The sequence below is a fragment of the Nannospalax galili genome, unplaced genomic scaffold (assembly GCF_000622305.1).
Source record: "Nannospalax galili isolate Female #2095 unplaced genomic scaffold, S.galili_v1.0 scaffold923, whole genome shotgun sequence".
Lineage (NCBI taxonomy): Eukaryota > Metazoa > Chordata > Mammalia > Rodentia > Spalacidae > Nannospalax > Nannospalax galili.
In genome coordinates, this window is record NW_008349753.1 from 2639957 (window position 1) to 2655402 (window position 15446).

Consider the following 15446-nt stretch of genomic DNA (forward strand, 5'->3'; position numbering starts at 1 on the left):
GTATGGAAAGTTTTCTTTAGGATAATGTATGTGGATTTGTTTCTATATACTGGTGCAATTTCCAAGTGCCTTACATATAAAAGATAAAACCACTGGGGCTGGAGAGATGGCTCAGCGGTTAACAACACTGGTTGTTCTTGCAGAAGACCCGGGTTCAAATCCCAGCACCCACATGGCAGCTAACAACTGTCCATAACTCCAGTCCCAGAGGATCTGACAGCCTCTTCTGACCTCCACGAGTATCGCACGACACGGATGTACTTACCTATATGCAGGCAATACATGCATACACATAAAAAATAAAAATAACAAATGAAAAATAAAAAAAGATAAAACCACTGGTGTGGGAAAGACGGTGAAGGTCATCCCAGACCTGGTACTTCAATCTTCCTAGTAAAACACCTGCCACATGGAAGAACAGTGTGGTATGTGCTCGTCATTACTAGAAGTAGCCTTGTCAGTTAAGAGGTTTTCAGTTGCAGGGAATGGAGTGTCTGGAAATGGCTTCAACGGCAAAGATGTCATCCTACCTCACACACAGGAAATCCCGAGGCACACCGCCATAGCTTTGATTGATTTAGCAGCTCAGCTTCACTAAATCACAGATTCACGTGCTGGTCCAGCATCATAACGTCACATACCTGTGGACAAAGGCAGATAGAAGAGTGGGGTCTTGTCTAGAAGCCCCTTGGTGGGCCTCTCTTTACTTCCCCACTATCAGAATCACATGACATGCTAAGCCTTCACTGCACAGAAGTCTGGGAAAGTACAACTCTAGAATATTCAGCCTGTTGTGATAGATGTTTCAGTAAAGAAGGCTGAAAGGGATTAAGAGAGGTGATTGGAGAGTTGGCCAGAGTGGCCAATTTTATTTTTAAATAGAGTAAAAATCCGTGTCCTACTGTCTCCACCTTTGGGCATAGTCAAGCTCTGTTAGCCATCCTTAGACTGGGTTGGATCTCAGTGTAGAGCAAATGGCCAGCATCTGTCCAATTCCCATCACCACCCGAAACAAACACGTCAGCAAATGCCATAATCATGATGCCTAGTGGAGGAAATAATCCACATAACACGTGTTAACATTTCAGCCACCAATGAGACCTGCGTATGATGATGGTCCGTCCACCTAGCGATGTCATAGCTATGTTAAATCTGTGTGAATACACCATGATGTTTGCACAACAACAGAATCACCTGATGGGACACCGCAGACGCATCCCTGTCACAAGTCTGTGTAGAGAGCTCTGGTGTCCCTTCTTTCCCTCCCTCCAGGCTGCTTGCTTGGCCCCTCCTGCCCTGACCCAATGGTGAAAAGTGTGGAGCCCTGTTTTCTATGGCTCAGCCAACTCTCCCTGCTTATGCAGTGAACTGTGGTCCACAGCTGCACCAGGTTAACAATGTATCAGAATCTAGAACTGTTCCCTTACTTATCCTTTCTGCTTCCATTGTGTCCCCCGAATGCTTGCAACAGTAAGTTGATAGAAACACACCACAATTTCTGCCATAATTACAACTAATTGCGGGAATTTTAACTGATTAGAGTTAACCTCAGATGTTTAAAAGAAGAACATCATGAGTTAGGAATTTAAAAAGTGCATTGATTTAGAGAAAGAAGGGCTGCTTTTCTCCTTCGGTAGCCTCATTTCTTACACAGTATGGTTTCCTTGCAGGGCATATTATATGAAGAGAACATGGAATCTGTTATTGAACAGAAAAGAAAAAAACTAAGAGAGACTTATAAACAGATGGATGTCCACCCTCTTATCTTCCCTCTTTTCTGTGTCACATGGATCTGGCCACTCTCATAAATAGCTATCATTTTATGGTCTGTGAAACTCCCTCCTTCTTGTTCTGAGAGCATATGGGCCCTTCATAAATTGTCCCTAACTTGTTCACTGGTGAGACTGAAAGTTAACTAAATCTGACTCCTAGCTAAGCTATACCAGACACTGTCTGGTCCTAAACTATTTGATTCTTCCTTGTTTTAAATTTCCTGCTGTGTGAACTGTTTCTCAGGGTCCAAAAAGACATTATCTTTTGTGTAAAATACTTTTTTTCTTGCTTTGACAGACTTCTAAGATGGTATCTAGTTAATTAAGAGAAAGGACTTAAGACTTTTGCCTATATTGAGGGCTCAAAAGCAAGCAACAGTCCTCAGTTGGAGCTTTGAGTTGGGGAGAAAATTCATTATCTGTTATTAAAGGCGGTGGTGACCTGTTCTATTGGCTCTTATCTTGGAAAATATGACAGGGATGTACTTGGTGGAGGGGAGGTCTGGATCCATTATGAAGACTGTCAATCATAAAAATTGTCAATCACCTGTGGTTATATATAAATGTTAGTCTGTAAAATGTTCGATAAAGGGCAAAAAGTAATGCTTGAATGACAGACATCCCATCACGATGTCCTCCTTTATGTTTCAGAAGTTTACCTGGACCCCCTCCGAACATGGTGTCCTGTTGCAGACTGTCAGACAGTATGCCCCGTGGCAGCAGGTGACCCAGGACATCCTGTGTTGGTGGAATGCCCTTCTTGCCACCTGAAATTCTGCTCATGTTGCAAGGATGCCTGGCATGGGGAGGTCTCTTGTAGAGACAGTCAGACTATTGTGCCAACAGAGCGTGGGTAAGGAAAGCAATGTCTTGGAGATTATTCCTAGTGTTCTTTTCAAACTCATCATAAGCCACTTTGAAAAGGTGTTGTCTCATGATGGTAGTTGAACATTCATTGTTTTCCTGTAGAACACCCCCCACGCCCACCCCCACCCCCACGCCGGAAGCTCAGAATCACCAAGTTGTAACAGCAAGCAAATGAATATGTCTAAAAGGGATTTTGGGTTTTTTGCCCAGGGGAGTCTTCCAGGTAGTGCTGAGTTTTTATGAACTTTGCTCTCTTTAGATAGAGAGGTACCATGCTTCATGGTTCTGAGTAGAAAGTCATGGCTTGTACACAGGTATTTGCTTAGAAATTATGTCTACCAATTGTTGGTCTTTCTTCCTGCTTGCAACACAAGACAGAAATTATCTTACCTGATTAAATGCCCAGCTCTTGAGATACGCCGATCCTAGATCCTAATAGGGAACACTTTCACATAGACCATCAGTCTAAATGCTTAGAAAGTAAGAGAAGGGCTGGGCGTGGTGGCTCACGCCTTTAGTCCCAGTACTTGGGAGGCAGAGGCAGGTGGATCTTTGTGAGTTCAAGGCCAGCCTGGTCTACATAGTGAGTTCAGGTCAGCTGGGACTACAGGGAGACCCTGTCTCAAAAAGACAAAAAAGAAAAGAAAATAAGAGAAAGTCTCTCATAATGTGCCCTGAAAACATGGTACCAGGGCTTGGATTTTGTTATGTTAAGAAGCAATTAAATCTGTACCTTTTGTAGGGAAAGATTTTTTGGCAGCACCCAGGTGTAAAGTTGAGAGACCTTTGTGTTTGATCCTGTGCTTTGCTTGAGGCTATGGCTGTTCTAAATCAACAAGGACAAAATGCCAGTGTTTTTGCCAGTTGGCTCACTCACCCAGTGCCCTCAGAGTGTGCAAAACCAGTCTTCAGGGATAGTCCTGCCACCTGGCTGCAATGCTAGGCTTGAATTTCAGATGCAGCGAAGAAGAAAGTGCTCTACTGCATGTGGCCAGCATGTGCCCTCCCAGTCAGACTTAAAGCAGTGCCATCTGTAATAGTAAGCTCCCTAGGTAAGTTTAAAGAGAACAGAAGAGATGTGGATCTAGTTCTGGTGCTGATGCTTGGTATCTGGATCCTCATATAAGACACTGAGCTTCTTATGAGTCAGTACCCCCCTTGGAAAAAAGGGGGGACATTAAATATTTTTATTGTACTTAGTGTGTGTACATGTATCGGTGCAACAGTGCCATGACTCATGTACAGAGCAGAGGGCAACTTTCAAAAATCAATTCTGAGCTGGGCATGGCGGCATGCACCTTTAATCTCAGCACTTGGGAGGCAGAGGCTGGTGGATCACTGTGAGTTGGAGGCCAGCCTGGTCTACATTGTGAGTTTCAGGCCAGATGGGGCTACAAGGAGACCCTGTCTCAAAAAGACCAAAAAAAAAAAATCAATTCTGTTCTTCCACCACGTGGATCCTGGGAATCAAGCATCTACCAATCAATCTTGGCAGCAAGCGTCTTTACCTGCTGAGCAATCTCACTGTCCCAAAGGAGAGTATTAAAGTAGAAATACTAGGGGCTGGAGAGATGGCTCAGCAGTTAAGAGGAGTAGCTCCTCTTACAGAAGACCCAGGTTCAATTCCCAGCACCCACATAGCAGCTAACACCCATCTGTAACTCCAGTTTCAAGGGACCCGATGCCCCCTTCTGACCTCTGTAGGCATAGCACAACACAGGTGCTGTTACATTCAGGCAATACACTCACACACATAAAATAAAAATAATAAATAAAATGTTTAAAATAGAAATACTGTTACTACTATATAAATTTTATTGCCACCACCAAATCTGCCATAGACTTAACAATACTCTGTAAATTGTGATGTGTCTGTGTGCTTTTGAGAAATAATACTTAGAATGGAACCCAGGGCAACAGCTCCCTCCCTCTCCAATTTGTCCCACTCTTTACTGTCTGTGCCCCTTTCTGCTCTGGTCACGAACTGGCCTATCCATCAGTTCAGGGTGGGTTTTTTTTCAATAGCAGTGGGCATTTCTTTTAAAGCTGCGATGGCTGAATCCCACTCCTCCTCTTATTTAATGAACAGAACATCGCACAGACTGCACCCTGTGTGGACCCTGTGCTAGGTCCACACAGCTAGCTGCCTCCTCGTACTTTTTATTCAGACAATGCGTGATCAAGGAATGAAGTATTAATTTGTCCAGAACAGTGAAGTAAGTCAGATGTGGAAAGTGCAATCATAGAATTCATTAAAAGTCAAAATAAACACATTCTTTCTTATTTCGATATGCTTGAACAGGTAATGATTAATGTCTCCCGGTCTTGTTTGCATCCTTTCCTGAGGAAGCGAATTAAACACAGAAAACTGAGATTTTTATTACCTAACCATTTACAACCCTGGCAGTTAGGATGACGACCACTGATTGAACACAATCTCTCATCCATTTTGTTTTAGGGCCCTCTTTGGGACAGACGCAGAAGCCCCCATTAAGCAGTGCCCCGTTTGCCGGGTTTACATTGAGCGCAATGAAGGCTGTGCTCAGATGATGTGTAAGAACTGCAAACACACATTCTGTTGGTACTGTCTGCAGAACCTGGACGTAAGTTGTCTCATAAGGGTTATCATACGCTCTTTTCTTTGTGTCTGTGCCAGAGCTGGAGTCCTATAGCCCTTCCTTTAAAATATGGAGCCTTATCAGATATCTAGAGATTAGAAACGCATGTACAAACATCTTAATGTCAGTTGCATTAAAAATGAATTTTTCTGTATGAAACTGTGTATTTTAATAATGAAATGGAGATCTTTTTTAAAGGTTAAAACCTCATTTATGTCTTATAGGGTTTATACTGAGTACAATATTGTATAACTATAATAATTCAACTGTAAACCTAAAAATTTACAGCCAATTTTGAAAGAGATGCATCTTAGCTCAGAAAATTGTTATTGAATATGTCAATGCTGTTGTAATGAAATGCTTCTTCTAAGTATGTGGTTATTAAATAAATAATTAAAAAATATATGGAGCCTTGGGCCTGGCGTGGTAATGCATGCCTTTAATCCCAGCACTAGGGAGGCAGAGGCAGGTGGATTTCTGTGAGAGTGAGGTCAGCCTGGTCTGCATAGCAAGTTCCAGGCCAGCTGGGGCTACCCGGCGACCCTGGCTCAAAAAAAAAAAAAAAAACACAAAATAAACCCCACAAAAAAACAAACCAATCAAACAAAAAATAGAGCCTCTTTTTATCCTGCAAAAGGATTTTTTTCCTAAGTGAGATTTCCTGAACCTCCAAACCTGCAACCTATATCTTCTTCCTTCCTCCCTCCCTCCCTCCCTCCCTCCCACTCTTTGATTTGCTTTGTGGTGCTGAGGATTGGACCCGTGTCTTTGTGCTGCTAGGCAACACTATCACCAAGTCATAACCCCAGCCCTGCTGCTGCTGTAGACACTTTAAGTCTTCCTTTTGTTGCTCTAGACCTGCCACTTTAGCTTAGAAATGCTTTTGATTTAGGGGCATTTTCTGCTTTGAGGGGGCATCTCTAGTATGTAAGACCTATTAATGCGTTTGTCTTACATAATTGTATATTTATATTGGGAACTGTGGTTTGAAACAGCACAGATTATTTTATGTTTCTGCACATCAGATGTCAATATAGGTCTTCAGGGCTACAGTCCTTTCTAGAGACTCTAGATGAGACCCCATTTCTTTTTTTTATTTATTATTTTTATTTTATGTTTATGAGTGTATTGCCTGCATGTAGGTAAGTGCATCCTGTCATGCGAAGCCTGCGGAGCACAGAAGAGGACATCTGATTCCCTGGAACCGGAGTTATGGACAGCTGTTAGCTGCCATGCGGGTTCTGGGATTTGAACCCAGGTCTTCTGCAAGAACAACCAGTGTTCTTAACTGCTGAGCCATCTCTCCAGCCCCTGAGACCCCCATTTCTTTGCCTTTTCTATCTTTTGGAAGCTACCTGCACTGTTAGATTTGTGGTCCCTCTTCTCCATCTTCAAAGGCAGCAGCATCACATCTCTCTGGCCTTCTTATAGTTCTCATCCCCACTGAACAGTCAGGAAAGTCTCCCTGCCTATAAAGACCCACAGAGTGAGATGGGAACATTTGTATCACAGAGGATGAGCGCCCCCATCTCAAGTCCTTCTCATAATTATAGTTGCAAACACACAGGTTCTGGGGACTCAACCATGAACATCCTTGGTGTGTGTGTGTGGGGGCGTCATTCTTTTGCCTACTGCCATCAGAAAAGTCTTTCGAATTGCCAGTGCCTTCTAGTCCTGCATCTTGTGTGTTGGTACAATAGGGAAGTGCTGCCTTGCCACGGGACTGCCTAGGTCGTGGGACTTGTTTGATGATTATTTTCTCTCGTTACACAGTGGCACATTTCGTGCTTCCTGTGATATCAGAGTTAAAAGGCAGTGGGAAGAATAGGTGAGATGATTGTATTCAATTCCAGTCTTCAGAAGTTTGGAGACGTGCAAACGGTTTAGATATTCTTGTCTGGGCAATCTTGACCCATAATGTATGTCCCCATCGTTGCAAGTCCTGAGTCATGCTTGTTCTTCCGCAGGTCTTGGATTTGTCATATCATTTGCTTTCATTCAACCAGGAGTTTGTTTAGTGCTATAGCATCTTCACCAGCTCGGGGAATAAGGGTGTCATTAACACAGAATGCCTACTGGTGCTTCAACTGAAAATCAGATAGGTTGATAGGACACCCATTAGTAAGCTTCACAGTCAGCTTGGTCTGTTTTAAGAGGCCACATATGTTGAGGAGACAAAGGGAGCTATCGTAGGTGCAAGAATTTTAGTAGCTCAAGTTTAAAGAAATGGTTTTTACTTTCAAAAACTTTGCTTCCACATAGTCCCTTAAATTACAAGTTCCTGTGGTATTTAAGACCCCCTGTGATTGTAAATGAGGAATATTTTCAATGAGGAGTACAGTGGTTACACACCCTCCCTCCATGCTTTCTTTACACATTAAAAAGAGATCATTGTGTTTTCTTCTTGGTGTAGCCAGACTATTAGCTGAGTTCCTACCCACCAGACAGATAAGTCTCTGAGGTTCTCTTTAGGAAGCAAGAGTATAAAGACTTAAATGTGTGCACCAGATTCCGTCCTTTGGCTGGAGTACGTCTGGGGGATGGTGTGGCTGAGAACACTCTGTTCTGTTGCTTGTGCTGTGTGGGTCCTTGAGATGAAATGGGACAGATGTTAAATGTCTGAACATATGACTTCAGATGTTGAAGCATTTTTTCTGTCACTGCATTTTGCTATCTAATTTTCTCGTAGACGAGGACTTGTCTTAGCAACGCTATTCTGTAGGTAAGCATTCCTTGTCAGCTGGTGTTGATCTGTTTGTGGGAAAGTTGAGAGCCTGGAACCAGGAGAGTGAAAGTTTCTAAAATTCAAGTCTAAGACAGCCACCCAAAAGAAAGACTGAGCATCGCGGGGGCGCTGAGTTTGCGGCTGCCTTGGTCCCCCTCCCTGCAGCGTCAGAGGATCGGATAGAGGCTTAGAGACCTGCCCGCTCCAGTTTTCTTTTCTCTCGTGAATACAGCTTCTCTCCTACTCCTTTACCACCCTATACTGTCTGCCGTGTGCTGTTTAGAGATGAGCCAGCCATTTCTCAAGCTGACCTGTCTCTTCTCTCATTCCTTCAGAAGGGAAGCTTCCAAAGAGCTCAGTAACCTCTTGCTGTTGACGTTTGTTAGCTCCAGTCATCCCAGGGCACGCAGCTGGCCATCCAGCCATGCCAACTGTGTTCTTCCCAAGGCTTTAAGTGATTTCTTATTGGTGAAGTGCACAGATGTCCTTAGCTCTCCTAGATTCCTTGTGGCGCTTGGCATCTTACCTCCTCCCTTTTGGCTACTCTCTCCTGCTTTCCCTTTGCCATTATGGCCATAGCAATTTCCTTTCCAGACTCTGACTGACTTATTCCTGTATACTGCAGTCTCTGAACATACTTGCTCCTCAGTCCACTCTTCTGGGACAATCTTACTTACGCCAGTGATTTTTTTTTTTCTAACATATGTACACGGATGCCCCAAGTCATCTTCAAGGACCAGAAATAAGCAATGAGCCGCCTTTGGACACTCTGTGTGGATGTCTCCACTACCTGTCAAGTTCACCATGTCCAAACGGCAGCTCATCTCATCCCCCAAATCTATCTGTATTATTTCTCTTAACAAAGCTTCTGTCTTCTTTCTACTCAGTAGTAGACCCCCCCCCCAATTCATGATTGTATATCATGGCTTCTCCATCTAGTTCTCACTTTCTTAGCATCTTGAGACTGTGACTTCCTCTTCCTGTCATCCCTTGCTCACTGGCCCCTCTCCTACCTGGTTTGCTATTGGTTGTGGTTCTCCCATTCCATCTCACACTTCTGCTAGAGCTCTCAGTTACTTACCTAAGACACCCCATCAGTTCATTTCCTTTTTTATAGAATCAACCAAGAGTTTCATTGAATATGATCAATCTCCACTTGATAACTTAAAAAACTTCAAGGCTGTGCTGAAGATTGCGGGCTTGGAATTCCTATAGGAGTGATGTGGTTTGTATCTACCTCTCAACTCCAACTTGTGTGTTTACTGAAACCCCTCTCTTTGTTTTTCAGAATGACATTTTCCTCAGGCATTATGACAAAGGGCCTTGCAGGAATAAGCTTGGCCATTCAAGAGCATCAGTGATGTGGAACCGAACACAGGTACCTGGACCTTACTGGGACATGAGCTACACCAGACTTTTGATGACTTCCTTGTTTACCCATGTCCTCCTGAAGAGTTCTGAGTGGGGAGAGGGAGAAGAATGGAGCAACTGCCTGAAGTTAATTCATGAGCACAGCTCTGGAGGGATGGGAGCACCAGAGAGCCATGCAGTAGGCAGTCACTGGCAGAGTGAACACCCATGTTCTTTCCTCTCTCATAATGCTAAAGGACTTTCCTAAAAGTCATTAAAGCACATTAACCATCAAAGGCAGTGTTCTCACAGTACTGTGAGCTCCTGCTGGGCCTTAGAGCCTCTGTACATGACATCATGTGTTTATGTGGCTGGTTCAAAGGGAGATGTGGTTTGTTTTTAATAGGGTTTTCTGTTTATCAAAGGCTATGCTCCTTTTGAGGAAGTCAGTGCTCATATCCTTGTAATCATCATTAATGTCCCTGTGAGACTGTTGAGGAAACTCAAGGTAGAGAACCAGCCAACACCACTAACAGGTCAGGATTAGCAGCTTACTGCCAAGCTTCCATTAACATTTGGTTTGTTCTCATGCTTGATTTAGTCCTTGTATCGTTTTAGTTTGTGCCCAGTTGAGAACATTGCTAAATGTGCCCGAGGCAGTGTCTTAGTCATTTTTCTAAGAGATTGCCATGGACTGGGTGGCTTAAACAACAAAAATTTCTTTCTGCCAGCTCTGGCGTTTAGAGGTCTGAGGTCCAGGTATCAACATGGCCAGGTTCTGCTGAGGGCCCTTGTATTTATTTCATCTCTTAAATCTATGGCCAGATACCTAGGAAGAACCAACCTAAGAGGAAGGGTTTACTTTGGCTCATGGTTTGGGGGATACAGTCCATCATGGTGGGTAGGGTATGGCAGAGTTCAGCAATGTATCACATCCTTTCAGATTGGGAAGGTATTGGGGCAGGGCGGGATACCAGATTCATCTGGCTTTCTTCAGAGTGTATCGTCCCTCCTCAGTTAATACTCTGTGGAAATGCTCTTACAGACATGGCCAGAAATGTGTCTCCTGGGTGATTCCAGGCCCAGCCAAGTTGACAATGAAATGTAACCACCACAGCCCTCATCCTGCTTCATAGATGACAGTTTTTCTTGTGGAGAGGCAAGAATGGAAGCAAGCTCTCTAGTGTCTCTTTTTACAATGTTACCAATCCTATCCCTGGGGTCCCACCATAGTGCCCACGGCCTCTGGCTCCTAATGCCATCATTCTGAGGGTTAGGGTTTCAGGCTATGGATTTTGGAGGGTGACAGTAGCATTCAGGTCAGAAAAGCTGTTACAGTTGGGGTAAGTATACATTTAAGATGATACAACTGCTGACGTAGGTTTTCCTCTATATACAGGTGGTGGGCATCCTTGTGGGATTAGGCATCATCGCCTTGGTGACCTCACCCCTGTTACTCCTGGCCTCTCCATGTATAATCTGTTGTGTCTGCAAGTCCTGTCGGGGAAAGAAGAAAAAGCACGATCCATCTACAACCTAAAGATTTCCGTTTGTGTTCACCTGCACAAACATCTGGGTTAGATGAGACAGCACAGTGGTAAAGCCCCACTTAGTGACCTTGTAGTGACCTTGCCTCCTTCTCCTTGCCAAACTTTGGAAGTGCCTCTGTGTCCAGACTTTGAACTTTCCTGAAAGCATTCGATGTTGGAAAAGGCCAAGTCCCTGGTGCAAGTGTTCCTATGTAGCAAGAAGCAGCTCTGTAGCCCAGACTGTGGCTGTGGAGCAGGTCAGGAGCTTTGAGTTTGCTTGGGAGGATGTAATACATCACCATCTTATCATCCAAAGGATCCGCTGAGCTGCTCATCTTCCAGCCAAACTCAAGGAGCCCAAGTGAAAATTCAGTGTAATAGCTGTGTTGCCATGGTTGGCAACATACATTGCTAACTGGAAAAAAGTCTGTGTTGATTCAGCTGCCATGAGAAGCATGGCAGAAACCCAGCGTCGGAAGAGGGGAGGCTAAAATTGTCTAGTGAGAAGTTCTGAGAGCAACAGAAGGCTGCTTGCTTATCTCAGGACTGATGCCGGCATGCCTGTGTTGGCTATTGGGTGTGCTGCTCCCAGCCTTCCCACAGTGACTTGGCAGAAAGATAATAGGTGTCTCTCCGTGTGATCTCATCTTCACGCAGGAGAAACCGCTGTTCAGAGGGAGTTGTATCTTCCCAGGAAAAGGGTTGTAGCATGTAAAACAACATGGCCCAGTTTAGTGTCTGTCCTTTGGCAGATGTTATTTTTCTGAGGTAACCAACTCATCTCTTGCAGCTGTAGCTCTGGTCTATAAAATTGCTTTATATGGGATATGAGTGGGAGGTTCAAAGCCTTTGCCATAGACACAGAGTCCTTTTTTGGGCTCTGGTAATACTCCCAACAGATTTGGAGTTGGACCTGAAAGTGTGCATCAGCAGGACACATGTCAGTTGCATATACATCCGGAATCTATGCGACTTGCGTATACATCCAGAATCTACATGACTTGCATCCTACCTGGAATCTCTATCCCCTGGGCACACATGGATCTACCCAATAGATGACACAAAATTAAGATTACTTAAAAGCCCTTGTCTCTTTCTATGACTAAAATGATTTATCCATCAGCCTAAAAGATTTTTTTTTTGCTTTGTGCATATGTGAATTTTGGTTGTAAGTTCATAACTTACCCAAGAGTGTAGACTCAAAAACAACTCTTTTACAACAATGCTCAGTGCAATTTTTTGTCACCGTTGTAAAGTGGTAAGTAACTGTTATTTACATGCTTTCAAACCCAACTCGGAGCAGCTCTTTTCTCAGCGTAATATAATATCGTTCAGGAGCTGAATACTTTCTGTGTATATGAGGCACTGGTAATATGACAGCAAAACAGTCTGTGTATTTCACTAGTTGGGATTCATATCACCACAGAGTGAGTCACTCTACTCAGTACAACATTATTTCAGTAAATATGTTTTAAAAAGACGAAAACATTTTCTCCAGTGACAGGATTCCACCGTTTCCATTAGCCATGCAGCCTGGTGCTTCTGGGAACTGTACATATTCAATGTTAACAGAGACCTCTCCTGGAAACCAGGAGTACTATTCAGAATCGATTGTGTTTTCTGAGGTAACCAGGTGACAAGATTATTAAATTGCTGCTATCCTGGATCTACTATTAAAGACTGACGCTTTGCCTCTGCAACAGAATGTATCCTAAGTGGGGATGTATATAGTTAAGGATTTTAATTCACACATATATATTGGCATCTGATCTATGTACAGTATGTTCATTGGTCATGTACATTTTTATTCGGTTTGTGTAAAACATAGAAGAAAACACTGGGAAATATTTGAAGGGCAACCAGCCCAAATCATTTTAATCATTTATTAGGAATTTCTCAATATTTACTGGCTTTGTTTTCCTTTGAATGTCTAAGCACTTCAGAAAAAAAACACCCTCTTCTGAAAGCATATTTCATATTAGTATAAATATAAATGTGCATATATTTGAGTGGTTAGTTTGCTTTGTCATACACATAACCAGTTGCGTCCCTGGAGATAAAGGACGTTTCACACTGCTCAGGGGAATCACAAGAACACAGTTGAAATGGAATTTTTGGAACAAGAATGTCAGTAGTGCCCATGCTCCCCCACTGGTCGGTTCTCTGAGCTTCATTCAAATGGGGCAGATTTTCAGGAACCTGACATGCTGCTATCCAAGAAACAGGAGCTGATGAATTTGGAGTGAATGTGGGAGAAATTGCTGCACTATTTCCTTGGTAAAACTGAGGGAATCTGTCTTCTCAGAAATTGTTTTTAAAAAGAATTGGTTTCAATTTTGTTTTTGTTCCTTTTCTATTATTATTTTGGCTGGGAGGGGATGTTTTTCGAGCTGATTTTACATGACTAGACTTAATTTTTTTAATGTTGCAAAGTGCCTGAAAAAAAAGAAGGTGGCTTCTTCCTTAAAATGTGTGTGTATGTATGAGATTGTGCAAATCTACAGGAGAAAGTTGGGAAAGTAGAACCCAAACGTGCCACTGGTACATCCCAGGGCACAACGCCAGCCAAAGTAGACTTTGTTAAAGAAACAAGGCGGTAACAGTGGTGGTTGAAGCTGATGATGTTTTCGCTCGGGTCCCTGGCCTGTGGCGGAGTCTGGCTTTGTTACTCTTCTCGTCTGCCAGCTCCGTTCTGTGCTAGGCATCTTCTCTCTGTTTTAGGAAGATACATGGGGCTATGTAAACACCTTTGGATGCTGTGACAAAAACCCTGTAGCCCATTCTAAATAGGTTTAAAAGCCCACCAGGTCATAATCTTGGTGTAAACTCTAACCATCCAGGAGTCCCACTGGATACAATGATGTATTATCTAGCCCTTGCCCCTTCTAGGGATTTTCCTCTTGGAATTCATTAGGGAAGCTAGGAGAAAAGCCATATGGAAGCAAACGTTCAGCTCTTAGGCATCCTGTTTGTACGTGCCATGAGTATTTGCTCTGGATTTGAACTCTGTGCTTTGAAAATGACTTTTGAAAAGCAAGTAATTCATTGTGTGAATTTTCTTGTAGCCTGCATCACACACACACAAATCTTCCCTACCCACATCTGAAAACTGACATGTACTTTTGGATGTACAAAACCGTTTCTTAGAACTTCAAGTTTCCTCTTAAAAATGATTCAGCAACTAAGTCTGTATTGCGTTTAGCTTTACACAGTGCTTCTAAAGAACTTTTCTTCCTGTTCATGAATAGGTGGCTATATGTATGTGGAGCTGTGTACATATGTGTGACTTTAATGACATTTTGTAACACTGTCTGAATTGATATCTGTAGGCCATTACATCTCATGATGCTTCATGATCCAGGAAGTTCTGTCATATACTTTCTTAAATTGCTGTTGCATTGTATTTTTTTTTAAGTTCTTTGGAAGAAAATGACTGTTTTGGTCTCTCTAGCCCCAGTAAATGTGAGGAGTAAACCACGCCTGTTAACCTTCATTTTTATTCACTAAGAACCAACTAAATTACTATTAAATCCCAGGTATAGAATTCACAAAACAGCCAAAATATATATCTATGGTCATAGTTCTTGCTACTGTGTTTCTTGAAATAGGGAAAGTAGACTTGATCATTCCATGTGGGATAGTCGACATGGACAGCACACAGAGATCAACCGCTGTCCAGAGAAATAGTAATACAAGTCTTTAATCATTCTAAACAACAGCAGCACAAACCACCACATATGTCAAAGCATAGTTCAGTGAAAGGACCACACTAAATGCTAAGGTCAGATCTAACCTTCCCAAGATTTCTTAGAACGGGTTTCCTTGTTACTAGTTTTAAAGAGAGGAATTACGTGAGTGTTAGCATAAGGTCATTTCCAGTGGATTAGTAGCCCAGGCAGGATTCCCCTCAGTTGTTGGTTGCCAGAATGTGACTAACGGTGAGACCCTGCGTCTCTGTAGAACTGAAAACTCACTTTCTTGTACTGACATTGACGTCTTTTTGCTAATGTACTGTTCCTCTTTCAGTGATACCTGTTTATAATTGACTGGCAATTCAGATTTCAGTTTGTAATAGTTCAGTAGGAGGGAAAATCAGTAAGATCGTGTAAAACATTTGGGGTTACGGTGTCTTAATTTTCTGAAATGTCTAGAACATCAACATTATTTCATTTTCAAAGTATGCTTACTGTTTGCTAAGCTTCAATGTGCATTTCCAAAGAAATATTGAATGAGCCATTTTATAGAGCAGTGATTTTAACCAATGCCCTACCCAGCACACTCGTTGCAATGTAAATTGTGAATCTGGAGAATTATAATTGGGCTTTTCTGAAATTCAATTATTTTCATTTGTTAGATAATAAACCTATAGACCCTACAGATCATGACCAACTCTAGATTGTGAGTTTCTTTAATCTTTAATCTGTTAGTGCAATTTTTAAATTTATAATTTAAAAACGTGTAAGTTTTAAACTATTTTTTATATAAGCTATTTAGAGAACTTTGGAACTCAATCCATTTCTTAGAGAAAGTGAAATGTTCATGTCTCCCCAAAATATTGAATGCCAACCAGGACAAAAAAGGAGGC

General features: G+C 42.6%; 1 protein-coding gene across 3 annotated transcripts in view; it reads left to right on the forward strand.

Moving 5' to 3' along the window:
• Positions 1–15246, forward strand: part of Rnf144b (ring finger protein 144B) — a 146936-nt gene extending 131690 nt beyond the window's left edge. For all 3 annotated transcript variants that reach the window (XM_029570388.1, XM_008847075.3, XM_008847076.3), the window contains exons 5-8: positions 2424–2625; positions 5098–5242; positions 9271–9360; positions 10732–15246. In XM_029570388.1, coding sequence (XP_029426248.1) covers positions 2424–2625; positions 5098–5242; positions 9271–9360; positions 10732–10872 — 578 coding nt within the window. In that variant the 3' untranslated portion in view covers positions 10873–15246. The remainder of the gene's footprint in view (positions 1–2423; positions 2626–5097; positions 5243–9270; positions 9361–10731) is intronic.
• The last annotated feature ends 200 nt before the right edge of the window (positions 15247–15446 follow it).